The sequence below is a fragment of the Herpailurus yagouaroundi genome, unplaced genomic scaffold (genome assembly GCF_014898765.1).
Source record: "Herpailurus yagouaroundi ecotype Mexico unplaced genomic scaffold, PumYag 77, whole genome shotgun sequence".
In the NCBI taxonomy this organism is placed as follows: domain Eukaryota; kingdom Metazoa; phylum Chordata; class Mammalia; order Carnivora; family Felidae; genus Herpailurus; species Herpailurus yagouaroundi.
Window position 1 is genome coordinate 48,745,665 of NW_024412388.1, and position 26,540 is coordinate 48,772,204.

A 26,540-nucleotide genomic window follows, 5' to 3' on the forward strand; every position below is an offset into this window, starting at 1 on the left:
TCCCTATTTTACAGTTGTAGGAGATGTGGCTCTGAGAGGTCAAGTAACTTCCTAGGTAGCACAGAATGTAAGTATAGACCATGATTTGAACCCAAGTCTTGTTTCCAAAGCTTATGTTTTTTTTTTGTTTTTTTTTTACTAAGGCACTGTTTTAATATGTAGATTTTGTTATTATTCAGGTATGAGGCCAACAGATCAGGGGTTGATTGCCATCGAAAGGATGGTTCCTTGCTCACAGTTCTCAAGAGGAGGGGGCACTCCACGCCACCCCAGGACCACGCCACCCAAGGGAAGCACCAGGCTTGTCCTAGCCTTCTGGTTCCTGGCCCTGAATTGCTTAGAGCAGGAAGCAGTAGCCCATTGAGGTGGGGGAAGGTGGGTTCTGGAGTGGTTAGTTTGCATATGAAAGGTATGCTTTCAGGTGTGCTGAGTCCTTTGCTTTCTCTGGAACTTGCCAGCCCTGGGAGGGGCAGTCTCTCCAGGGTCCATAAGGTCATAGAATCAAAGCATCAGAAATACAGAAAATAAAAAGACATGATTAACATGGCCACATTTCCTTTTCTTAGACCCAAAAGTCATTCTTGACTCTGATTTCCTTATATTCTATAATTGGTTAGCCACTAAATTTGTTTTGTTTTTCTCCAAATATATCTCATTTATTCATTCAAGACGCCAGGCATTGACATAGGCACTGGGGATTGGGAAATAATGGGGCTCTTGATTTAAAAGAGTTTGGAGTGTCAGGTAAAGACAGACATATAAACTAGTGATTGTTTAAAACAACTTGACAAGTGCCACAATGGAGCAAGAACAGGAAATATTTTTGCCTCTTGTTCTCACCATCAGCCTCTGAGCCCAGGCTGCATTTCCTGCCCTCCCTGTCTGGTCATCTCTCCATCCTGCATACCCTACCAGACTGCTTTGCCTTAACTTCTCATCATTTTGCACACAAATCAAAATAATTCCATGGTCTCTAATCCAATAAAACTATAAATGCTTCCCTGACTTTCAGGAACTACCGTCTGCCCCCCCATCCATCCAATATCTTCACCACTTCATGTATTCTCTAAGTTAGCAGTCACCCTGTGACCAAAGTATGCCCCGTACAGACAGATGTAAAGTATATGGTAGTGCTTCCAGAATACATGGCAGTGTGTGAGTATATGATGTGCCTCCATTATGCTTCGTGCCTCCCACATCTTTGCACAAACATTTCCTGAGCAGCAATGATATGCCAGGCTCGGGACTTCACCAGTTTCCTTACTGCCCACAACCATATATGTCTTTGCATCTCCATATCTAGTCATCACAGCCTTGTTCCCAGCATATCTTGCCCCTGGCTCCCTACTCCTCCAAGCTGCCTGTTCTCAGCCTCTCAGCTGAAGCCTTGCCTCTCCCACCTATTTAATAATTGCCAAATTAATGACTTCTTTATTTTACTATGTATTATATGTATTGTATTTCTTACTTTCTGCTGTATTCCCAGGACCTAGTCCCAGTACCTGATGCATTAGGCATTCATTAAATACTGAATAACTACATTCATGCACACACCACACATGCTAGTTTCTGTGCTTCTCACTGGACACTCATTTAAATCTCCCTTGTCTGAACTCAGAAGGTGTTCCTATAGAAATGAGCATCAAATCAAGTAATGACTTTACTTATCCATCACTGATGCGACTCTTTAAGGTCAGGACGCACCCCATCACAGTAACCCAAAGCTGAACCTGTAGGAAGTTAACACTCGAAACCTGCATAGTTTTTTCCCACTGAAATGACCAATTGCTTTGATATTAGTTTGAGCATTTCTGCATTACTGTATAAATGGAATTCAGCAACGTATACCTGCAAGTTTGGTAGACATTATGGCATAGTAGTTAAGAACAAGGACTTTAGATACAGGAAGACCTCAGTTTGAAACCTAGATCTGTCATTTACTCCCTCTGACCTTGGGCAAGTTGCTTAGTCTCTCCTGGTTCCAGTTTTCTCATCTCCATAATAGAGAATAGTATCTTTTTCCTGCAAGCAGAGTAAGGAATATATGAGAAAATGTATGTAAAATGCTTAGCTCAGTGTTGATGTATGGTAAATGAGTCAGTAAATTTTAGGGGATGGTATTTACACTGTTGTTGACATTGTGGTAGACACTGTCGATATCCAGCACCCCTGTTTTAAAGGGAGGCTGGGGGAGGGCACAGGAGGTTTTTGAGACTCAGAGTAGTTAAATGGCTTACACAAAGTCACACAGCTAAGTGGTATCAGAGCCAGAACCCAGACCTGGCCTCCGTGGCTCCAGAAAAAATTCTCCTCCCCTTTATACATGTTAGGAAACATGCTTAGAGAGCCTATCTCCATGAGGCCAAAATAACCAATCAGTTCATAGTCTCAATGACAATAAATTGGTCCCAATGGTTTTGGAGTCCTGGACACTCATGTGAACACTGGGAAGACACACAGATGAGGTTCAGGTACACAAATACAGTGTTGGGTGTGTTTTAGCAAGCCGGGTGGTAGCATCATGGGAAAACATTTCCCTTCCTGATACTGTTATATATTATTTTGTTTAGAGCTACCTAGTGGATTAAGGAATAAAATCAGAGAGACGCGATTTCAAATGAGAAGAAGGTAGTTGTCCACAGAGCCTAGACATTTCTATCCTTGCTGAGCTATGTCCCAGTTTCTCATGTGATAACTCTTCTTTCTTTTTTGTATTTTTTTTTCACGTGCTAACTTTTCAATCAAGAGGGGTCCTCTTTTTTTTTTTTATGAAATTTATTGTCAAATTGGTTTCCATACAATACCCAGTGCTCATCCCAACAGGTGCCCTCCTCAATGCCCATCGCCCACCCTCCCCTCCCTCCCACCCCCCATCAACCCTCAGTTTATTCTCAGTTTTTCAGGGTCTCTTATGGTTTGGCTGTCTTCCTCTCTAACTTTTTTTTCCCCTTCCCCTCCCCATGGTCTTCGGTTAAGTCCTCAGGGTCCACATAAGAGTGAAAACATATGGTATCTGTCTTTCTCTGTATGACTTACTTCACTTAGCATAACACTCTCCACTTCTATCCACGTTGCTACAAAAGGCCAGATTTCATTCTTTCTCATTGCCAAGTAGTATTCCATTGTGTATATAAACCACAATTTCTTTATCCATTCATCAGTTGATGGACATTTAGGCTCTTTCCATAATTTGGCTATTGTTGAAAGTGCTGCTATACACATTGGGGTACAAGTGCCCCTATACATCAGTGCTCCTGTATCCCTTGGGTAAATTCCAAGCAGTGCTATTGCTGGGTCATAGGGTAGATCTATTTTTAATTTTTTGAGGAACCTCCACATTGTTTTCCAGAGCGGCTGCACCAGTTTGCATTCCCACCAACAGTGCAAAAGTGTTCCCATTTCTCCACATCCTCGCCAGCATCCATAGTCTCCTGATTTGTTCATTTTAGCCACTGTGACTGGTGTGAGGTGGTATCTCAGTGTGGTTTTGATTTGTATTTCCCTGATGAGGAGTGACATTGAGCATCTTTTCATGTGCCTGTTGGCCATCTGGATGTCTTCTTTAGAGAAGTGTCTATTCATGTTTTCTGCCCATTTCTTCACTGGATTATTTGTTTTTCAGGTGTGGAGTTTGGTGAGTTCTTTATAGATATTGGGTACTACCCTTTGTCTGATATGTCATTTGCAAATATCTTTTCCCATTCTGTTGGTTGCCTTTTAGTTTTGTTGATTGTTTCCTTTGTAGTGAAGAAGGTTTTTATCTTCCTGAGGTCCCAATAGTTCATTTTTGCTTTTAATTCCCTTGTCTTTGGAGATGTGTCAAGTAAGAAATTGCTGCGGCTGAGGTCAGAGAGGTTTTTTCCTGCTTTCTCCTCTAGGGTTTTGATGGTTTCCTGTCTCACATTCAGGTCCTTTATCCATTTTGAGTTTATTTTTGTGAATGGTGTAAGAAAGTGGTCTAGTTTCATCCTTCTGCATATTGCTGCCCAGTTCTCCCAACACCATTTGTTAAAGAGACTGTCTTTTTTCCATTGGATATTCTTTCCTGCTTTATCAAAGATGAGTTGGCCATACTTTTGTGGGTCCAATTCTGGAGTCTCTATTCTATTCCATTGGTCTATGTGTCTGTTTTTGTGCCACCACCATGCTGTCTTGATGATTACAGCTTTGTAGTAGAGGCTAAAGTCTGGGATTGTGATGTCTCCCACTTTGGTCTTCTTCAAAATTACTTTGGCTATTCGGGGCCTTTTGTGGTTCCATACGAATTTTAGGATTACTTGTTCTAGCTGCGAGAAGAATGCTGGTGCAATTTTGATTGGGATTGCATTGAATGTGTAAATAGCTTTGGGTAGTATTGACATTTTGACAATATTTATTCTTCCAGTCCATGAGCACGGAATGTGTTTCCATTTCTTTGTATCTTCTTCAATTTCCTTCATAAGCTTTCTATAGTTTTCAGCATACAGATCTTTTACATCTTTGGTTAGATTTATCCCTAGGTATTTTATGATTCTTGGTGCAATTGTGAATGGGATCAGTTTCTTTATTTGTCTTTCTGTTGCTTCATTATTAGTGTATAAGAATGCAATTGATTTCTGTATGCTGATTTTGTATCCTGCGACTTTGCCGAATTCATGTATCAGTTCTAGCAGACTTTTGGTGGAGTCTGTCGGGTTTTCCATGTATAATATCATGTCATCTGCAAAAAGTGAAAGCTTGACTTCATCTTTGCCAGTTTTGATGCCTTTGATTTCTTTTTTTGTCTCATTGCTGACGCTAGAACTTCCAACACTATGTTAAACAATAGCGGTGAGAGTAGACGTCCCTGTCATGTTCCTGATCTCAGGGGGAAAGCTCTCAGTTTTTCCCCATTGAGGATATTAGCTGTGGGATTTTCTATTTGGCTTTTATGATGTTTAAGTATTTTCCTTCTATCCTGACTTTCTCAAGGGTTTTTATTAAGAAAGGATGCTGAATTTTGTCAGATGCTTTTTCTGCATCTATTGACAGGATCATATGGTTCTTATCTTTTCTTTTATTAATGTGATGTTTCACATTGATTGATTTGCAAATGCTGAACCAGCCCTGCAGCCCAGGAATGAATCCCACTTGATCATGGTGAATAATTCTTTTTATATGCTGTTGAATTTGATTTGCTAGTATCTTATTTAGAATTTTTCATCCATATTCATCAGGGATATTGGCCTGTAGTTCTCCTTTTTTGCTGGGTCTCTGTCTGGTTTAGGAATCAAAGTAATGCTGGCTTCATAGGACGAGTCTGGAAGTTTTCCGTCCCTTTCTATTTTTTGGAACAGCTTGAGAAGGATAGGTATTATCTCTGCTTTAAACGTCTGGTAGAATTCCCCTGGGAAGCCATCTGGTCCTGGGCTCTTATTTGTTGGGAGATTTTTGATAACTGATTAAATTTCTTCGCTGGTTATGGGTCTGTTAAAGTTTTCTATTTCTTCCTGTTTGAGTTTTGAAAGTGTGTGGGTGCTTAGGAATTTTTCCATTTCTTCCAGGTTGTCCAGTTTGTTGGCACATAATTTTTCATAGTATTTCCTGATAATTGTTTGTATTTCTGAGGATTTGGTTGTAATAATTCCATTTTCACTCATGATTTTATCTATTTGGGTCATGTCCCTTTCTTTTTGAGAAGCCTGGCTAGTGGTTTATCAATTTTGTTTATTTTTTCAAAAAACCAACTCTTGGTTTCATTGATCTGCTCTACAGATTTTTTAGATTCTATGTTGTTTATTTCTGCTCTGATCTTTATTATTTCTCTTCTTCTGCTGGGTTTGGGGTGTCTTTGCCATTCTGCTTTTATTTTCTTTAGGTGTGCTGTTAGATTTTGTATTTGGGATTTTTCTTGTTTCTTGAGATAGGCCTGGATTGCAGTGTATTTTTGTCTCAGGACTGCCTTTGCTGCATCCCAAAGCGTTTGGATTGTTGTCTTTTCATTTTCTTTTGTTTCCATATACTTTATAATTTCTTCTCTAATTGCCTGGTTGACCCACTCATTCTTTAGTAGGGTGTTCTTTAACCTCCATGCTTTTGGCGGTTTTCCAGACGTTTTCCTGTGGTTGATTTCAAGCTTCATAGCATTGTGGTCTGAAAGTGTGCATGGTATGATCTCAATTCTTGTATACTTATGAAGGGCTGTTTTGTGACCCAGTATGTGATCTATCTTGGAAAATGTTCCATGTGCACTCGAGAAGAAAGTATATTCTGTTGCTTTGGGATGCGGAGTTCTAAATATATCTGTCAAGTCCATCTGATCCAACGTATCACTCAGGGCCCTTGTTTCTTTATTGACCGTGTGCCTAGATCGTCTATCCATTGTTGTAAGTGGGGTGTTAAAGTCCCCTGCAATTACCACATTCTTATCAATAAGGTTGCTTATGTTTGGAATTAATTGGTTTATATATTTGGGGGCTCCCATATTTGGCACATAGACATTTATAATTGTTAGCTCTTCCCGATGGATAGACCCTGTAGTTATTATATAATGCCCTTCTTCATCTCTTGTTACAGCCTTTAATTTAAAGTCTAGTTTGTGTGATATAAGCATGTCTACTCCAGCTTTCTTTTGACTTCCAGTAGCATGATAGATAGTTCTCCTAACCCTCACTTTCAATCTGAAGGTGTCCTTAGATGTAAAATGTATCTCTTGTATACACCAAATAGATGGGTCTTGGTTTTTTATCCATTCTGATACCCTGTGTCTTTTGGTTGGAGCATTTAGTCCATTTACATTCAGTGTTGTCTGTAGGTTTCATGCTTGTAGTGATGTCTCTGGTCCTTTGTGATCCTTGAAACGTTTCACTCACAGAATCCCTCTTAGGATCTCTTGTAGGGCTGGTTTAGTGGTGATGAATTCCTTCAGTTTTTGTTTGGGAAGACCTTTATCTCTCCTTCTATTCTGAATGACAGACTTGCTGGATAAAGGATTTTTGGCTGCATATTTTTTTTGTTCATCACCTTGAAGATTTCTTGCCATTCCTTTCTGGCCTGCCAAGTTTCAGTAGGTAGGTCTCCCACTACTCTTATGGGTCTCCCTTTATAAGTTAGAGCCTGTTTATCCTTAGCTGCTTTCAGAATTTTCTCTTTATCCCTGTATTTTGCCAGTTTCACTATGATAGGTCATGCGGAAGATCGATTCAAGTTACATCTGAAGGGAGTTCTCTGTGCCTCTTGGATTTCAATGCCTTTTTCCTTCCCCAGATCAGGGAAGTTCTCAGCTATGATTTGTTCAAGTACACCTTCAGCCCCTTTCTCTCTTCTTCTCCTTCTGGAATTCCTATGATTCAGATATTGTTCCATTTGATTGCATCACTTAGTTTTCTAATTCTTCCCTCATACTCCTGGATTTTTTTATCTCCCTTTTTCTCAGCTTCCTCTTTTTCCATAATTTTATCTTCTAATTCACCTATTCTCTCCTCTGCCTCTTCAGTCCATGCTATGGCCACCTCCATTTTAGTTTGCACCTCATTTATAGCATTTTTAGCTCTTCTTGACTATTTCTTAGTCCCTTGATCTCTGTAGCAATAGATTCTCTGATGTCCTCTATGCTTTTTTCAAGCCCAGCGATTAATTTTATGACTGTTATTCTAAATTCTTGTTCCTTTGTATTACTTAAATCGTTTTTGATCAAGTCGTTAGCTGTCACTACTTCCTGGAGTTTCTTTTGAGGAGAATTCTTCCATTTCGTCATTTTGGGTAGTGCCTGCGGCGGCTCCACACTGCAGGGCGCTTCCCCAGGAGGGGTCCTCTTGACAGCTCTAAGGCAACCCTTTGTGGTTGTTGTTGTTTGAACTAGTTAGTATTCCTTCCTCCTCTGTCTCTATCACTCCCCCCCCCCCACGTTTGGTAAGACACAGTGAGTAATTCAAGGCCTGACCTTGCCTGGGCTAACAGCTTGGATGGGGAGGTGGAAATGGTGTGATCCGAAGATTGGTGCTTCAACACCCAGGCCCTTTGCCCCATACCTGGAGTTACTGCCTTCTCATTCCTGTCATCACCCCTCCTTTTGGGACCCGATACTATCTGTTGCTGCCACTTTAGCCTGAGAGTTTCATTTCCTGCTACTTTTTTCTTTAGACTGCTTTGTTTCATGGATCAAAAGGCTGATAGTAGGTTAAGCCAAGCTAAATTTCTGAAATAGCTATGACACTGAAGTTGAGTTAGCATTTTAGCATAGATCCTCTATGGACAAAGAATGGAAAGAAACAGACATTTTAATATATCCCTTTCTGGCTTAAACATAAATCCGAGAAACTGTAAAACTGACCCATCTCTCTTGTTTTTCAGATAGACCACGTGGTGCGGGGCCATGCTGCCTTCCCTGAACTACAAGCCAAGGCCACAGCCAGGTAACTGCTGTCCCTGTTCCCTTTTGTAAGCTCCTGTGCATTCCTGCACTGAAGGCATTCAGTCCCTTTAGGCAGATGTGTGATTTTCAGTTCCTATGGGCAGTGAAGATGCCTGGCAGTGTTTGGTTATAAGATGATCCAGGACGTACATGCATTAATTTTCAAAATGATCTAAGAGAATTCAAAGAAACTAGAGATCCCCAAAGAATATGCCAGGAACCCTGGCTGAGAGACTCTAATGTAGTAGAAGGAACATGGATTTGGGGATCAGAACTTCTTGGGTTCAAGTTCAAATCCAGCTTTACTCCTTACTTGGTGTGTGACCTTGGGCAAGTTATCCAATCTCTTTAGGCCTTTCTCTTCATCTGTAAAACTGAGGATATTAACTGCTACAAAATGATTTTCAGGAAATGTTGTTAAGTGAAGAAAGCAAAGAAGTGTTTACAGTTCCCTTCTTTTTATGTAGAAGGAAGATGACTATAAGAAACTGTATGTGTACTTACTTGTGCAAGAGAAATGCAGGGAAGTTAAATCAGAAAGTGGTGAGACAGGGGCGCCTGGGTGGCTCAGTCGGTTAAGCGGCCGACTTCGGCTCAGGTCATGATCTCACGGTCCGTGAGTTCGAGCCCCGCGTCGGGCTCTGTGCTGACAGCTCGGAGCCTGGAGCCTGTTTCAGATTCTGTGTCTCCCTCTCTCTGACCCTCCCCCGTTCATGCTCTGTCTCTCTCTGTCTCAAAAATAAAATAAACGTTAAAAAAAAATTAAAAAAAAAAAAAAGAAAAAAGAAAGTGGCGAGACTGGTTACCTAGAGGTGGTGGGTAGGCGTGCAGTAGAAATATGGGGGAGTGTGAACAGGGTCATAGGTGGAAATGGTACTTCTTTGAGTATGTTTTTCGATATACCCTAATTCTTAGAACCATGGTGATGCTTCTTGTATCCCTGAAAATAGAAGGGAGGGAGGGAGGGAACAAGGTTGGTTAGGTAGGTAGGTTAGGTAAGGTAGGTAGATAGATAGTTATGAGGATATACGTATGTGGTGAGAATAGGCAAAATAAAATACAGTTAGCAAAAACGAAACGTATTGTATTAATAATGAATAACATAACCGCACTAAGAAGGGTTTGGGAAAGAAAAGAACTAACTTAAGTAATTGGGAAAAAATGTTTTGATAGTATAATGTATGGTTAAAGATAAAATAACTGTACTTGAGTATTATAGTCTAATTCCTAAATTTGTTTTTCATAAGTGTCTGGATGAGCTCTTCTGAAAATCTGTCATGTGTATACCACAACTGAGCAAATAAATAAATATATTATGGATAATGGGAGCCAGGCCTCTCTTAAATAGGGAAAGGGAAGGTTACAATGAACCCTATGGTAGTGGGTGGAAATTGGAGGTATTAGGATCAAATTGTGATTTTGTATGTATGTGTGTAGGTGTAGCTATGTACAGATAGAGCTATAGCTATAGAGAGAAATAAATCCAGTATGTATGTTCATGTGTGAGTACACATACATATATTCCCTGTGTTCTCTGCTGAGATGGCCTAGAAACAATGACCCCTAGGAGCAGTTTGCATGGCTAGCACCAGATGCTGGTTTTTAAATAGTGTTCTCTACCGAAAAGTAGGTTTTAGGAACATGGCCGATTCCAAAGAGAGGGCGGGGGACATATACACATGAACGTTTTGTGATGCCATAAAGGAAGGAACTACTCAAAGAAGAATTGTCGAAGGGCACAGGAGCCAGCACTAAGAATCTCTCAGTGGTCTTTGGGGACAATTTGATCAACTGAATTAGAAATGATAGTATAAAGTGTCTCCTTGAGGCCATATTTATTGAAGAAATAAGTGGGGAAGAAAAGGCAGATTTCCCTTTGCACTGCAAGGACCATGTACTTGAAATTAATAAATGTGGAGGAGAGGTGCCTGTGTGGCTCAGTCAGTTAAGCATCCGACCCTTAGTTTTGGCACAGGTCATGATCTCATGGATTGTGCGTTCAAGCGCCGCATCAGGCTCCGTGCTGATAGTGTGGAGTCGGCTTGGGATTCTGTCTCTTCCTCTCTTCCTCTCTCTCTGCCCCTCCCCTCCTCATTCTCTCTTTCTCTCAAAATAAATAGACTTTAAAAAATAAATGTGGAGGGAATCATGGAACTAAAAGATCATCGTTAGGCAAACAGCACTTGTTGCAAGCAAGAATCACCAATGGATGCTGAAATTAGTGAGTGAAAGTATGATGCAAAGCAGGATACATGCATAGTCCCAAAGTATCTCGCTCATTAATAGCAAAGGAAAAAGGGTAACTTCACAGTGGAGAGATCTGGCAGACAGCACCTCTCTCATGGTTCATGAGTTCGAGCCCCACATCAAGCTCTGTGCTGCCAGTGTGGAGCCTGCTTGGGATTCTCTCTCTCTCCCGTTCTCTCTGTCCCTCCCCACCCTCTCAAAATAAATAAATAAACTCAAAAAAAAAAATAATGTACTTATGTTAATTTCTTAGGTGATGATTATAGGAAAATCTGTGTACTATTTTTGTAACTTTTCTGTAAGTCTAAAGTTACTTCAAAATGAAATCCATTTATTATTTTTTTTAACTGCTTAAGACAGGAGTGCTGTTGGGCCTTTTTAGAAAAGTAAGGTATGCTATAATATTAACAGAAAAACCCCATGTAGCAAGTACATGGAAAATGAGAGACAGTCTAAGGTAGAGGTTAATACCATAGACTCCGGAGCCTGTTTGAATAGTGGGTAGCATATGGTGACAAGGGTCAAGCTGTTCTAAGTTTTCAGGGAATTAAAGTAGTAGTGATAGAAGTTGTCGTTATGGGTGTCATTACTTATATTAGACATTTCCGCCCCACCAAGGGGCTTACATTCTAATAGGGGAGGCACCTACACAGAGCAGAATGAGATGCATACTTTACTAGAACGTAAGCTGTCTGGGGGCATCTGCGTGGCTAAGTCGGTTGAGCACCCAACTTCCGCTTAGGTCATAATCTTGTGGTTCGTGAGTTTGAGCCCCACGTCAGGCTCTCTGCTGTCAACACAGAGCCCACTTTGGATCCTCGCTCTCCCTCTCTCTCTATCTTTCTCCTGCTTGCGCACTCTTTATCTCTCTCTCAAATAATAAATAAACTTAAAAAAAAAAAAAGCAGTCTGTTGTCAGGGTGTAGATAAGGAATGGTCCTGCAAGGGAGTTTGAGGAAAGCTTCAGAAGCTTTCCCTTCTAGCAATCCCTGGTTATGACCCTCTTACCACTGAGAGGGATCACACCATGTAACTTCATCAACTCACACTTTATTTGGCTTAGAGACCATGTAACCTAGAGCAAGGGTTCCTACCTTCAGATCATGAGCGAACCCCTTAATTTGTGTGCAGAGTTTTGTTGATTGTATTCTTATGGGTATAATTCTCTGAAGAGAGGCCATCACTTTCATCAGATTCTTGAAGGAATCCAGCATTCATAAACCACAAACCCAAAGACAAGAACACTGGATTTGGAGTTCAGAGATTTGGATTCAAACCCCAGCTCCCAACATGCATCATCATATGAATTTGTTTCCCCGTCAGAACATGGGGTAGTCACTCTGCAAGAACCAGCCCTGGGTACCTCTGAGAATTTGTTTTGATTTTAATGAGGTAATGTATTTGGCAAGGCTTTGTAAACTCTACTGTGACAATTATGACAACAGCTCTTTCTGCCACTATTACTAATGGTTATAAAAGTGGAGGATGTTTTGGTGGTGGTGGTTCTAGGGTTAAGCAGCAGAGCAGTCATCCATAACCTGCTGACCTTCTTGCGGAAAGTGTGGTAAAGTAGCCAGAATGCTGGGCTGAGAATTGGAGGTCTGGATTCTTGTGCCATTTCTGCCATAATTGTCTCAGTGACTCAGTTTCCTCATCCATAAAACCACAATAATACTTCCTTGCTTACCTCATTTTACAGATGTTATATGGATGAAAATAGATTGTGGAAATGCCAGTCTCTGAAGATCTTAAAGCCCAATACAAACCTAAGGGATAGGTAGATTTTGGAATGCAATATTCAAAATTTCCACAGCTCTACTCTGTGGATGAGCCTCATGTGAATAGTTTTTATAGAGAAGAAGAGAGAGAGATTTATGGATTAGTGTGCAGACTCAGAGAAACAACAGCACAGGGTGGTGCAGAAGCAGCAACTCATAGAATTCAGAGCTGGAGTCAACTGGATTTAAATCCCAACTCTTTCCACATACTAGTCGACTTTACCCCGTCTTCCTACTACCTCCCTGTATTTCTCCCCTTTTAGAGCTAAGCTTCTCCAAAGCGTTGCCTCCATCCTTGGTCACTATTTCCTCACTTTGTATACTCATCCCTTGCCCACTTCAATTTGAATTCTGTACCCATTGACCCCTGAAACTGTTAAGGTTAAGGTCCCTAGTGACCTCTGTTGCTGAGTCTATAGGGTGCATTCCAGTCCCCATCCTGGGGCTCTCAGCAGGATGTGGCATCAATGATCACACCTTCCTCTGCTTTATAACACTCTCTTTCCTTGGCTTTCTTTCCGGAATGTCAACTTCTCCCAGTTTTCTTCCTATATCTCTGGCTTGTCCTTTTAGTATCCTTTTCAAGTTCAAGACTATCACATCAAAGTTCTTTACAGCTAGGGTTCTGGACCCTTTTCCTTCTCTCTTTGTCATTCTTCCATGATGCTCCCATCTATATATACTCTTGGCTTCATTTCTTTCTTAAATTTTACATCCAGCTCGTATATTTAGCAGGTATTCAATAAATGTTGGTTCTCTTTCCTCTCACGTTGCTTCTATTGTTTTGTAAAAGAAAGTGCATCTCTGTCTTACAGATCTATGAATAGAATATCCCAAGACTACAGAGGTCTTAGGACGAAATAGGCATGACTTTACTGAAGTGAATTTGGCTGTTTGGAAAGGACAGCAAATCCCTGGGAATCAGAGACTGTAGGTCTCTTTTGGTGCAGCTTGAGGCTCTCTGAAAGCAGAGTGCAGGTTACTCCTGCCTTAGAGCTTAGCATCAGCAAATCCTATTTGAAACTGCAAGAACAAGTGCTGATAAACAGATTTAGTATTTCATACTCTTGATTTGCCATAATCTTCTCAGACCCATCCCTGAAGAGTGATGTCTTGTGAGCTTATAAATTAAGTAAACAATAACTAGATGTGCTCGTGCGTGTAATTGGCAACCAGAGTCTCTCTCTCTCTCTCTGTGAGGCCAAACTTTCACTCCTTAGACAGAGACTGCCTTACACTGATCATAACTTTGGCTCTTCTCCCCTAAACTGTCCTTTATTGTCTTAATTCTCTTATAGAACCTTAACTCCCACTGTCTCAGAAGGAGGTTCTGGTGATAGCAGAATTTGGTGGGGAGGTGTTGGCACAAACCACAAGTGATAGATTCAAGGTTGGCAGCAGAACAAAGGTGATGAGTAATGAGTGTCTTATGAGCATTTATAATAGTGAACAAAGTTAAAAAAAAGTCCCTATTTTCATGGAAATTATATATACACAGTAGATACATACAAATTGTGTATGTGTAGGTAAAGGGCACACATTTCCACACCAGGAGTTGATAAACTTTCTAAAGAAAAACAGATGAGGGGCACGTGGGGGGGCTCATTCGGTTAAGCGTCAGATTTCATCTCAGCTCATGATCTCACGGTTTGTGAGTTCAAGCCCCATGTCAGGCTCTGTGCTGACAGCTCAGAGCCTGGAGCCTGCTTCGGATTCTGTGTCTCCCCCTCTCTCTGTCTGTCCCCTGCTTGTGCTCTCTCTCTCTCTCTCAAAAATAAACAAAAACAGAGATGAGTAAAGAGACAGAACGAGGGGTGTTGAGGTGATGGATGGGAACTCTTTCAGGTGAGGAAGCCATCTTTGATGGGGTGACACTTGTGCGGGACTCTGAATAAAAAGTGGAAACAAACCATGACTCAGTGGGTTACGTGGCAACCCAAGAGTATATAAAATAACGAAGTCTGTTTATCAGTACTTGTTTCTGCAGTTTCAAGTAAGATTTGCCGATGGCTTAGCTCTGAGACAGGGGTCTTCTGTTTTTGGAGCTCCCCAAGCCATACCAAAATACCTGAGGAACAGCAAGGCCCCAGGCCTTGAGGCAGCAGCCTGCTTGGGGGGCTCCAAGAGACTATAAAGGCCCTTGTGGCTGGACCAGATGGGGAGGGAGTTGGGAACAGGTAAGGGCTTGAAAGTTAGCCAAGGCCAAGCCATGGAAGTCATTGAAGGTAACCATGAAGACCCTGGCTTTTATTCAAGGTTTTCATTTCTGAGCCGGAGGAGAAAGCCACCATCAGATTTCCCTTAGAAGGATTGCTTTGGCTGCTCTGTGGAGAGGACACAAGACCCTTTTGGTGCGGAGAGAGGAACAGAGTAGAACAGAGGGCCCCTAATGTCAGCAAGCTCTCAGTCTACCAAAAGGGGACGACTGTAATCAGACGCCCAGCCTGTTGTGAGTTACTTTTACAGAGGTCACTGCAAGCAGTGATCATTTCTTGTGCTCTCCTGGTTTCAGGCCCCTTGAGATTACCAGAATGAAGTTTTCCCAAGCCACGTTTTCTCTCCCAACCTTTCTTTTCTCCCACTCTCTTGGATTTTTCTGCCATTTCTGTAGGGACAGTCAGTGTATCTCAACCTGATTTATTTCTCAGACCTTTTTTTTTTTCTTTTTGCCGCTGTGATTCCCGTCATCCCACTGAGGATCACTTTCTAACCCCATGGGCCAAATCTCAGGTGCATTTAAAGCTCCTCATTAAAGGCTGTGTATGTTCCACTGGAGCAGGGAAAGGAAAAAGAAAAGACAAGAACATTTATTGAGAACTTGCAGTGTTCCTGACACTGCTCTTTCTGATAGCTCTCTCTCTGTATATATATACATACATACATATACATACATACATATATATGTATAATTTCATTGAATTCTTTTTTTAATCAATAAACTTTATTTCTTTTTTTTCTTTTTCTTTTCTTTTTTTCTTTTTTTTTTTTTACTTTGATCCAAATTAGTTAGCATATAGTGCAACAGTGATTTCAGGAGTAGATTCCTTAGTGCCCCTTACCCATTTAGCCCATCCCCCCTCCCACCCTCTCTCCAGTAACCCTGTGTTCTCCATATTTATGAGTCTCTTATGCTTTGTCCCCTTCCCTGTTTTTATATTACTTTTGTTTCCCTTCCCTTATGTTCAACTGTTTTGTGTCTTAAAGTCCTCATATGGGTGAAGTCATATGATTTCTGATGAGGAAATGAGGATTAAAGGGACCTCTTTGACTCCACTTCTAAAGATTATTCTCACTTTCCATTCTCCTCTGGTGTTCTCAGATTGCTTCCTTGGCCTTTATGGCTCCTTGAGTCTCGGCCCCTCATTCTGACAACTGGGGCCATCAGTCTGTCAGCAAGTATTTACTTGGGCTCCCCTGAGCTAGGACAGTCATGGAACGAGGGTGATGATATTAACACCTTTCATCCCCTAGGATCTGCCAGGATAATCACTAAATTCTTGATGGCTCTTGAATGAGAAATGTTTCTTAAACAGAAATTAGCTACATATCATAATGCCTTTCTTTGGCTTCTGTTTTGCATGCAAGGATTAGAAAGCACTCGGGGCATTGGGGTCCCCTCAGAAAGACTGAGGACTGTGCTGACTTAGGAAATAAATTCTCCATTTTCTCCCTCTCGGTGGTTACTGTTGCTCAGCACAGTGCCTGGCACATGGAAGGGGGGTCGTGTCCCAAGATATTTTTCCTCTTCCCCGCTCCATTCTGAGGTGTAGACCAGAGTGCCTGGAACATCGTGTCCATAGGACTCCAGAGATCCGCCCTTTGGCAAACCAGTGGTACGGTGAAACATAGAGTTGTAAACAACCCAGAAATTCCAGTTCTGGTATTCTGCGTTGGAAGACATGTATGTAACACAGTGCCATGTAGGGAGAGCTAGACAATGAATAACATCTTATGCCAGACAAGAAAGTTTGTGCTTTATCTTGAGGATAATGGAGAGCAGCCCCTGAAGGATTCTAGGTAGGGGTGTGAGTCATGATCACAGTTGAATTTTAAAGTTTACTTATTCATTTTGAGAAAATGAGAGAGTGAGAGAGTGTGCGCAAGCAGACAAGGGGCAGAGAGAAAGAGAGAGGGAGAGAGAGAATCCCAGGCAGGCACAGGCCTGTTAGCACAGAGCCTGACCTGGAGGCTCAATCCCCCGACTACGAGATCATGACCTGAGCTGAAATCAAGAGTGGGACTTGATTTCACCCAGACACCCCCCTCCCCACACCCCAAGTTGCATTTTAGAAGAATCACCAAGGAAGGAGTGTAGGAACCCTAGTTGGGACTGGGCAAGATTTCAAGAATGGACTTCCAAGAGGAACCATTGGTTGGGTTGTTGGCTATCTGACCTGGAACTCAGGAAAGAAATGAGCAGGAGACACGAGCATATATTTGAAAGTCCTCAGCCCTAGATGGTACCTGGAGCCACGAGAGGAAGATGGGATCATCCAAGGGTATGGAAAGAGGGACAAGTCTCTGGGAGACTTAAGATATTTAAGGGACAAGTAACGAAAGAGAACCAGCTGGAGAGGAGGTACGAAAACCAAAGGAGTATAGTATCTGGAATCAAGAGAAAGAGAACCAATGAGTAAGAAGTGGTCAAATGGTACAGAATGAAAGAGAATTCAAGTAAGATAAAGGCAGGAGATGGTCCATTGGAGTTGGAAGCAAAGGCTATCGTTCTCACTGTGGGACCAGTTTCAGTAGACTACGTATTGCAGCGGGTCAAGAGGTAAGGAACTGAAGACAGACAGACTTCCTCAACTCCTAGAAAGGACATACGTGTCTTCTTCTAGACCATGTATTATGATTTTTGCTTTGAAATTATGGTCACTACACTTCTGGGCAGCCCAAGAATCCAAAGAACTAACTGATTTATAGAGAGGGAGGAGAGAGTAGAGATTCCAGGGGTGCTATCCTCATCTAAGATTATAAATAATAAAGTCTGTGAACAGTCTTCCCTGACTCTTGGATGTTTCAAAGCTAGAAATGAATTTCCTACGAGGGGAAGGGAGGGGGAACTATTTATTCATTACCTCTCATTGTACAGTGCTGAGGCTCTATATTGAATCTTCACAGCAGCCTGTAAGGGAAAAGAATTAGTCCTGAATATAGAAAAGTTAATGAAGCTTAGGGAATTTGTGTACCTGACCACCCAGCTGCTACACAGTGAATATACTATGTGAAGGTTGCAACTGTGTTTTCTTCAACATATGCAGTGGGACCGGGGCAGCAGGAATTTCTCCCTCTGACCGAAGATACATGAGCCTGGGGGTTGTGAGAGGGAAGGAGAAGCACACACTTGAAACAGTTGATGTGTGATTCCCGAGCTGGGAGAGGTCAGACCACCATTTGAGAAGGAATTGGTAAAAAATAAAAACATAAAAAATAAAAAAAAAATACAAAATGAAACAAAGTCAGAACCAAAAAAGGCATCATGTAAGGTTAAAATTATGTGAATAATGATGTGCATTTGTTATTATAATGTTTTCCAAGTGCATTTCATTTTGAATGATATACTCAGATAGCACACATGGTAAGGTATAATTGGAAAAACGTGCAGGAGAATGGCCGCATTCAAAGAATAAACATACAGCTGTGAGGAGGTTAGGAGTCAAAGGGGTAAGCATATGGCCCGTCCCCCAGGGATCTCATTAGTGCATGAGTGACCATATATGTAAGAGGCTAAACAAATCTCACTGTTTGCAAAGACCCACGGTAAATGAGACAATGACAAATCAATAGTAATTAGGCTTATAGGTTCTTATTGACCCAGATGTCTGAAACCAAATGCCCTGCCCTAAGATTCCTTGAGAGGCAAATGAAAAGATTTATAGATGTGTGCTTTAAAAAAAAAAAAAAAAAAAAAACCCATACACTTTAATTGCATTAATGTTATTCTGAATTTGGATGTTGCAATAATCAGTGCAGACTCTGGATTCTGGCTCTGATGGACGTTCCTGTGGCTTTTGTGGTCAATGTTCCTTTTGGACCATGAGCAGGGAGAGTTGGGAAATAGAAAACCAGGATGTGATCGTATTCTACCCAGGTATATGGCTCCGGCCCTACCTTCCAGGGAGGCCTCCAGGATCCTCTCCTAACACTGTCAGAGAATCATGCTAAAGCAGAGTTCGAATGTGGGCTTTGACAAGTCTTTTCCGATCTGGGTTACAGATATGGCTTCAGAATCCCTCAGAGAAGGGTTTGTTTAAATTTGAACTTGGTCACTTGTCTTCACTTCTTTGAGCATCTTGCATAGGCTTACACATGTGCACACAGACATACTCCCTCACTCTGGCACTTACATGGAGCAGTTTTGGTTTATCTATCCTTCCTATAGTGGAGTTCCACATAAAATTTTTATTTAACCAAGGGCACCTGGGTGGCTCAGTCGGTTAAGCGTCCAACTTCAGCTCACGTCATGATCTCACAATTTGTGGGTTTGAGCACTGCGTCAGGCTCTGTGCTGATGGCTCAGAGACTCGAGCCTGCTTCGGATTCTGTGTCTCCCTCTCTCTCTGCCCCTCCCCCCACTTGCGTTCTGCCTCTCTCTCAAGAACAAATAAACATTAAAAAAAATTAAGAAAAATTTTTATTTAACAAAAGAGTTTGAAAAACACTGCTCTAGTTGTTTGTTTCTTCCTTTAATGTTAGTTTAGAAAACTTTTGGGAACTTCATGGGCTCCATGGGAACATTCACAGTGTCACAAAACTGGAATTAGAAATCTCTGAGCGACACTCCTAAAGCATTTTTGCAATTCAAATACTGTCATCTTGAGTTCCTTAGATATTACCCTCCCTTGGACGTTGATTTCCTATACTTTTCTTCCTGCCATTGTTCAAGCCGTGAGATCTTTCCAAGGTCACCAGTGACAAGAGGCATGGATGCCACCCTCTGACAAACCCACTTTCCTCTATAATCATTGGTACAAGACTTTGAGAATGAAGCACACTTAAAGAGGGGAAGGGCGACCAAATTTAACCTTTGTGCCTTGCAGTAAGATTCAGCTCCGTGAGATAGGTATTATGATATCCATTTTATATGGGATAACTGAAGTTCACAGTGGGAGAGTTACTGGTCCATGTCACCCAGCTACCGATCTGAGCCCAGATCTACCAGAGGGCCAGGGCCAGGACTACCGTAGCTCTCAGTCTCCTCACCTCTGTCTCCCTCTCCCCCAGACATGTGGAGACTGAGAGGTAGTATGACTCCCTCATCCTGCATCCAAAGAGACTGAGCCTTAGAAAGGAGCAAGAACAAACGTGACGCCATTTGGTGCCTTTGGGTAGGAAATCAAGTCTCCTAATTCCTGATCTAACTGCATTCCTCTGTGCTGTCACTTCCTGTGGCCCAGCTCCTATGCTGAGTCCAAGAACTTAGGTTTATACTCGTCACCCCATCATTATTGTTACAATTAGCAATACAGATTTTTTAAAAATCCTTTACATATGTCCACTATTGTCCCGTTTACAAAATACCGTATCTTCACATGCATAGCTTCCTTTGATCTTGACAATAACCATGAGGTAAGTTGGACAGGGATTATGATATCTGTTTTTACAGATGCGAAGAAAGTGGTTCAGAAAGTTTGAGTAACTTTCTCATGGTCATACACCTACTAGGGGTAAAGCCCCTCCTGGCCCTGGTCTTCTGATTCCAAGCCTTTCCGCTTTGCACCAGGACATGCTGCCTGTTCTTGGTGATGGCACTTCATGATCTGAGAGTACAGAATGCTGGTTTCTGGGGGGTTTGGGTAGTTTCTTTGCTGAAGGTTGGGGACTCTGATTTGTTTCTGGATCTGATAGGGAAGTACAGATCGTTTCTTTCTGCCGAAGAGTTTGCCTCCCGACCCTACCCCCCCTTTTGAAAACAAAATCAACGTCTCTTCCAGATGCCAAAGTGTATATGCATATTTGAACAGTCACCTGGATCTGATTAAGAAGGCTCGGCCTGTGGGTTTCCTCACTGTTGATTTACATGTTTGGCCAGACTTCCATGGCAACCGGTCTCCCTTAGCAGATCTGACACTAAAGGGCATGGTAAGTAACAGCCAGTCCTTGCACGAAGGTGCAGGCAGGCCAAAGGTCTACAAAGTTGGGAGGAAGCAAAGTGAGGGGAAAGGAAAAGAGGAAAAATAAACAAGGCGGGGCAAGGGCACAAAGGCTTCTTGCAGATGCATCGCTTGTTGCGAAGGCCCTTGCTGCTCCATAGGATGCGCTGCTGAAAGTTCTCATTGTTGCCGAGCCAACCTTGAAAGCTACTGCTTTCTTACATTTAGCTACTGCTGCCTCTTTGTCCTGTGGAGCGGCTGGAAGTCATGAGCCCCTGCCTTGCGATTTTTTATTCACATCAGTTTGCAGAGTCATGTTTTCTGTCTCCATCCCCAGGCTGCCCAGTAAATAAGTGGTAAATATTACCACCCATGGTCTTGATTGCCATAACCACATGTCTGCTCAAGCTCTGAGTCAGAGCTGTTCCGAGTGCATGTTAACATTATTAGGATTTCAGATTAAGCTTTGCTAAAAGGAAAAGAAAATTAGTAACTTACACTGATGGATAAATTCAGCTGCTGGTGACCTTTGGGGTCACTGATGGTACAGAAGATTTTGGGCCCTCCTTTAGGAGCCAGGATCAACTTGTGGCAGAGTTCATAGCCTCCTAAACTAAGATAGAACACCCTGGTGGCCAGGCAAGATTAGGTGGCTGAGTGTAGGTAGTATAGCCATTGAGAATCGCATTTGAGGTTGGAAGAAGCACGTTCAAGCTAGAGAAATAGAACTCAACTTCAGTTCCCGGAAGCCAAGAGAGGCCACAAATAGGAAAATAAACCAGGAATTCAGAATCCAGGAAGATGTCAAGATGCCAAGAAGTCAAGAAGCAGAATGTGCAGTGAATGGAGGTGGGAGTTCAGAATGGAGGCCAAAGCTGGCAATTCAGGGTTTACACTGAGTGATGGTAGAACAGGCGGCTGGCTTTGAGAACTTCGAGACTCAAAATTCTATGGTTTTATGACTGATTGTATTGAGATTTTTAAAATGTTTTTACGATGCCAGTAGGAAGACCTGATCTTTATTTTCATTACCTAGTTGATACAATCAACTTCTGCCAATAAAAGGGGAGTTGCAGGAAAAGAAAAGAAAATGGGACATAGCCAAAGTTATGTCTGTCTGGAGTCCATGAAGCGTGCCCGCACCGCCGACAATGAGCTTGGCCTCCTTACTTGGCCTGCAGAAGCCGAAGAGGAAAGTTGGGAGAGGGTCATGTGGCCACAAGCTGCAGCCAGAAAGCTGCCCTTGCAGATAACTGACTCCTGGGTACCAACAGGTTGGGGTAGAACACATTTTGTGTGGATACAAGAGTGAGTGACTTAACTGGAGACAAATACCTGAAGCCAAATGTAATGGGCCTTTAAAATGTTCACGATGTTAAGAAGCATGACCAGTTCATAAGATGACCCCACAACAATGCAGGGCTGGGGAGTGAAATGATCATGGGTCTGGAGCCCATGGCCTTGGATCTGGAGTCCTTCCCTCTCTTGCCAACTTCTGTCATACCCAGCTTCAATACCCAGCATGGCAGGACTCATGGCTCCCAGTGTCTTTTCTCTGTTCCTTAAAACCAAGCCTGACACCCAAAGACTTAAGAATTACCACCGTAAGGATATTCTTATAAAGGTAACGTCAATCCAAAGTGTAATTCCAAAGGAGCCAATGCAATGTTTTCATGAACGCCTGTCTCATTATAACAAGTACAGCTAAGTACATGCTTACCAAAGGAGGCTTCTTACACGGGGACATACTCCCAATTGTATCAGAAGATCCTAGTATGTTTACTTTTTAAAAAGTTTTACAAACATAACTCACATCTCATGTACTGTTTCTTAACACTGATTTCCTTTTGTAACTGGCCTTGGGTTGGACTTACATTGGAATAGCTGTCTCTCCATGAATTTACATCACATCACTAGAAGGAGAAGGTGACCTTGGTAAGACAAAAGGAAGGAAATTCTGGACTAAAAATTTCTCCCAGTATTTCTTGCTTTTTTTTGAGAGAGAGTGAGGGGCAGAGGGAGAGAGAGAGAGAAGGAATCCCACAAGGGGCAGAGGGATTTTTTTTGAGAGAGAGGGAGGGACAGAGAGAACTAGGGCTCGTGTTCACCCGAAGTGGGGCACAAGCTCACCCGATGCAGGACTCGAGATCACGAACCGTGAGATCATGACCTGAGCCGAAGTCAGATGCTTAACCGACTGAGCCACCCAGGCACTGCCCCCGCCAGTATTTCTTTCCCTCAGTTTCAGATAACATCAAACTAATCACCCTGAAATCTCTACTGTCATGTTATCCTTTGTCAGAACCTGCAGTGACTACTATCTCCAGCACTCATTTAGTAGATCTTTATTTTTTACCTAGAAGTGCCTAGCACTGCCGTAGATACAGTAAGGTACAACAATATGTATATTCACAGAGCATGTTTCAAGAGAGGGAAGGGAAGTGCTTGATAGAATGTCTACTTAGCAACTGTAATTGTTAGGATATTCCCAGTAGAGAAGGAAACCTATGTGATTTCTTCTTTTGGCTTCTGAAACATTTCTCTGGACATATACTAAGTACTTAATATGTACTTAATTGACAGTCAACATGGAGATAAGAAAGAAACCATGTATTGCTTTAAAAACATACATATGAACAGTTTGCTAATATTAAACAGATTGGTTGCTGCTCTTAGTATCCATATGATATGTATTTAATACCAATATTAATGTCCAGGTAAATGAAGCCAAGAGGTTCCCATTTTATCCTACTTATGAAGACATTTGCTTATCGACTAATTAATTAAATATTTGAACTAATACAGGCCTTTTATAGTTGCTGGGCGATATAAGAATAACTAGATGTAATTCCAACCGTCAGGACTATTACTGTCGGGATGGGGGACTGGGCAGACAGAATATATAAACAGGTGATACTGGGCATGCCAGCTGCAGGTGCCACTTACTGTCCAGGGTTCCCTAGATGTGTGGGAGATGACTGCCCAGCCTAGTCTCAGAGGTCAGGACAGGCTTCAGACAGGAGGTGACATTGACACTGAGTGAAGCAAGGAAGAGGGTTTGGAACCAGGAAAACCATAGTAAATGCAGTGTTCTAGAGGGGAGGAGAACATGGAACATGAACGCCTCCAAGTTTGGTTCCCTGCATCATTATCTAAGCAATGATAGATTGCATTTAGCATTTTATCTTGGTAGTAAAAAAAAAAAAAAAAAAAAATCTCAAGAGAAGCCCTGGACCCTCTCTGTACTTCTGCTTTCTAGCACTACACTCTACCAGTTCTTTATCCTTCGCTCGGTTGACTCTTGTCTCTTATCTTTGTTATTCATTCATTATTGATCACCTACTACGAACACAAAGAAAAAAAGAAACTGTGGGTGTCCCAAATTCACATAAAATCAGGGAGATGATTATTGCGTGCATGTGAGTGTGTGCATGAACATTACGCAGTGTGATACTTGAGATGCAGGTATCTGTGCAAGCCAAAACAGGCGCTCAGTGGATGTCTGACTTTGAATGATTTTTTTTTTTTTATGTGGCATTTGGGTAGTAAGACCTGATGCAGACTTCCTCTTCTTCATTTGAAAATACATGTGAGGATGCAAAAAAAAAAAAGGCATAAACTCACACTGACTTTGAAAATTAACATGTCGTTCAACTAGCAACACCAGCACCAACAGTCGCAGAGAGAATCTGGGAAGAATTTTTAGAATCTAAAAGACTAGCTGGAACTTGTTTCATAAACATAATACATGACATATAAGCAAAGTGAACCTCTAGCCTTGCAAGAGGTTAGACCTACCTTCTGCTCCTTGGCTTAATAACGCAAGGTCCCTTTAAGCCTAAGAACAGGGCAGGCCTCCCTCTATGCTGCTGCTGATGGTTAGGGTGTTTTGCTTTTTTGGAAGCAGCCAGTGAGTTTAATTTCCCAGAACTCTCCCACAACCCCAGACCTTATCTTCCCTTTCAGTTCAATCCATCAGAAAACTGCCAACCCAAGAGGCCAGCTGGGCAGGAAGACCCATCTGGGATGAATGCTGCTGCCCTACGTTCTGAGGATCCCGAGTAAAACTCTGTTAATGGGAGTCAACATTAGGAAAAGCTGCGAATTTGGAGGAGGGCTATTGGTTTGCACATCTGCTGCCTGTTCTAACGGTAGAAAACCGGGTAGTGGTGAGGCCACCAAAGCTACCCAAAATAGAAGCTGCTAATTAAAAAAAAAATTTTTTAAATAGGGGCGCCTCAGTGGCTCAGTCGGTTATTAAGTGCCAACTTCGGCTAAGGTCATGATCTCGCAGTGGTCCGTGAGTTCGAGGACTGCATCAGTCTCTGTGCTGACAGCTCAGAGCCTGGAGCCTGCTTTAGAATCTGTGTCTCTCCCCCCCGCTCCACCGTCTCTCTCTCTCTCTCTCTCTCTCTCTGCCCCTCCCCTGCTCATGCTCTGTATGTTTGTCTCTCAAAAATGAATAAACATTAAAAATATTAGAAAAAAAAAACTGCTAGACTCTGGGAACTGGCAACTAGCTTTAGATGTGAAGAGGCATATCCAAGTTGCAGTGAGTGGGGCAGACAGTAAATCATGGGTACTCTCTGCTGGGAAGCACTGAATATGTATAGCTCTCTAGTTGAAATGAATAAAGAAATAATAAAGTGAGTCCATTAGAAAACAACACGTTGCATACAAACCAAAAAGAAGTACCATTAGAGCACAGGGAAAGGCCTCTTAAAGAATTATTTACTACTGAAACCAAAAGAAAATATTAAAAAGACTTGGCATATTCAGTAGGTTGTTTTTGTTTTTTGTTTTTTGTTTTGTTTTTAAAGGCACATCTCTATGAAATAGGACAGAAACTTAGTGGGGGGAAAAGTGAGCTCAGATGGAAAGCCAGTGGAATGAGGAAAAAAAAAAAGGAGATGATAAAGACAACTAAAAATACAGAATAGCAGAATTAAAACCTGCATTGAAGTCAATAAAAAACAATTTTTACAGAAGAAAATAAGATCACAGCTGCCATATGACCTAGCGTATATTTTACATTTATTAGAAAAAAAATTTGAGGATAGGGACTACCTATGGCTTGTTTACTTTTTAAATTTCAGCAGTGTTTAGGGGTGCCTGGGTGGCTCAATCGATGAGGCGTCCGACCTCAGTTCAGGTCATGATCTCACAGTTGTGGGTTTGAGCCCCACGTTGGGCTCTGTGCTGACAGCTCAGAGCCTGGAGCCTGCTTCAGATTCTGTGTCTCCCTCTCTCTCACGCTCTGTCTCTGTCTCTCAAAAAATAAATAAACATTAAAATTTTCAGCAGTGTTTTTAGGTCAAAGACAGGCATCAAATAATTGCCTTATGGCTAAGCAATTATTTCCGTCTTTATTTGTCAAGGGACGAATGAACAGTGACCTGCCTAAAGTCATAACGCCAAGAAATGGTCTGCCTAAATAAAAATGTGAGTCCTGACTTTGAGCAAGCACACCCCCACAGGCTGCCTTAACTCATAGCTCTTTACTCTGCACGATACACTAGTGACTGTGAGATGGGAGTCCTAACACCCGTCTCACACGTGGTTTCATACCAAACCACACTCCTCATCCTGGTCCTCGCTCCCCTTCTCTGAAACCTGGCCCTCTTCCTTTCTCCCATGTTTGTCCTTACCCTGGCCCTTGGATTTAAGCTCTGACCTCTTTCTCTCCTCAGTAATGGTTCTTGTTTCCTTCACACCCTTACGGACTCAGATTTCAGAAGTAATCAGCACTCCTGCTTTGACCTGGCTGTAAACTCTTCTGCTTTAGAGCTGCCTGCCCTCAGAAGTAGGAACAGGGCATAACCCAGGAATCCTTCCCTTATGCGTGAACACATCATTTTCTTTTGTTCTGGTAACAGTTGGCTCCTGCCTATGTGCATGGCTGCTTCATTTCTCCTTCTGTGATTGACCTGTGGCACTAGGCTAAAAAGAGGTAGAGGCTAGGGATGTGGGCAGCTTAATGGTGTGCCTGGACCAAGTAGACATCTATGTAAATATTTCTCCTTTCCACTTGATAAATTAGTTAAGGGC

At 42.1% G+C, this 26,540-nt stretch overlaps 1 protein-coding gene across 11 annotated transcripts in view; it reads left to right on the plus strand.

Moving 5' to 3' along the window:
• The window catches only part of FGGY (FGGY carbohydrate kinase domain containing), a 427,457-nt gene that overhangs the window by 299,649 nt on the left and 101,268 nt on the right, over positions 1-26,540 (plus strand). For all 11 annotated transcript variants that reach the window (XM_040470413.1, XM_040470412.1, XM_040470410.1 and 8 more), the window contains 2 exons: positions 8,311-8,372; positions 20,334-20,481. In XM_040470413.1, coding sequence (XP_040326347.1) covers positions 8,311-8,372; positions 20,334-20,481 — 210 coding nt within the window. The remainder of the gene's footprint in view (positions 1-8,310; positions 8,373-20,333; positions 20,482-26,540) is intronic.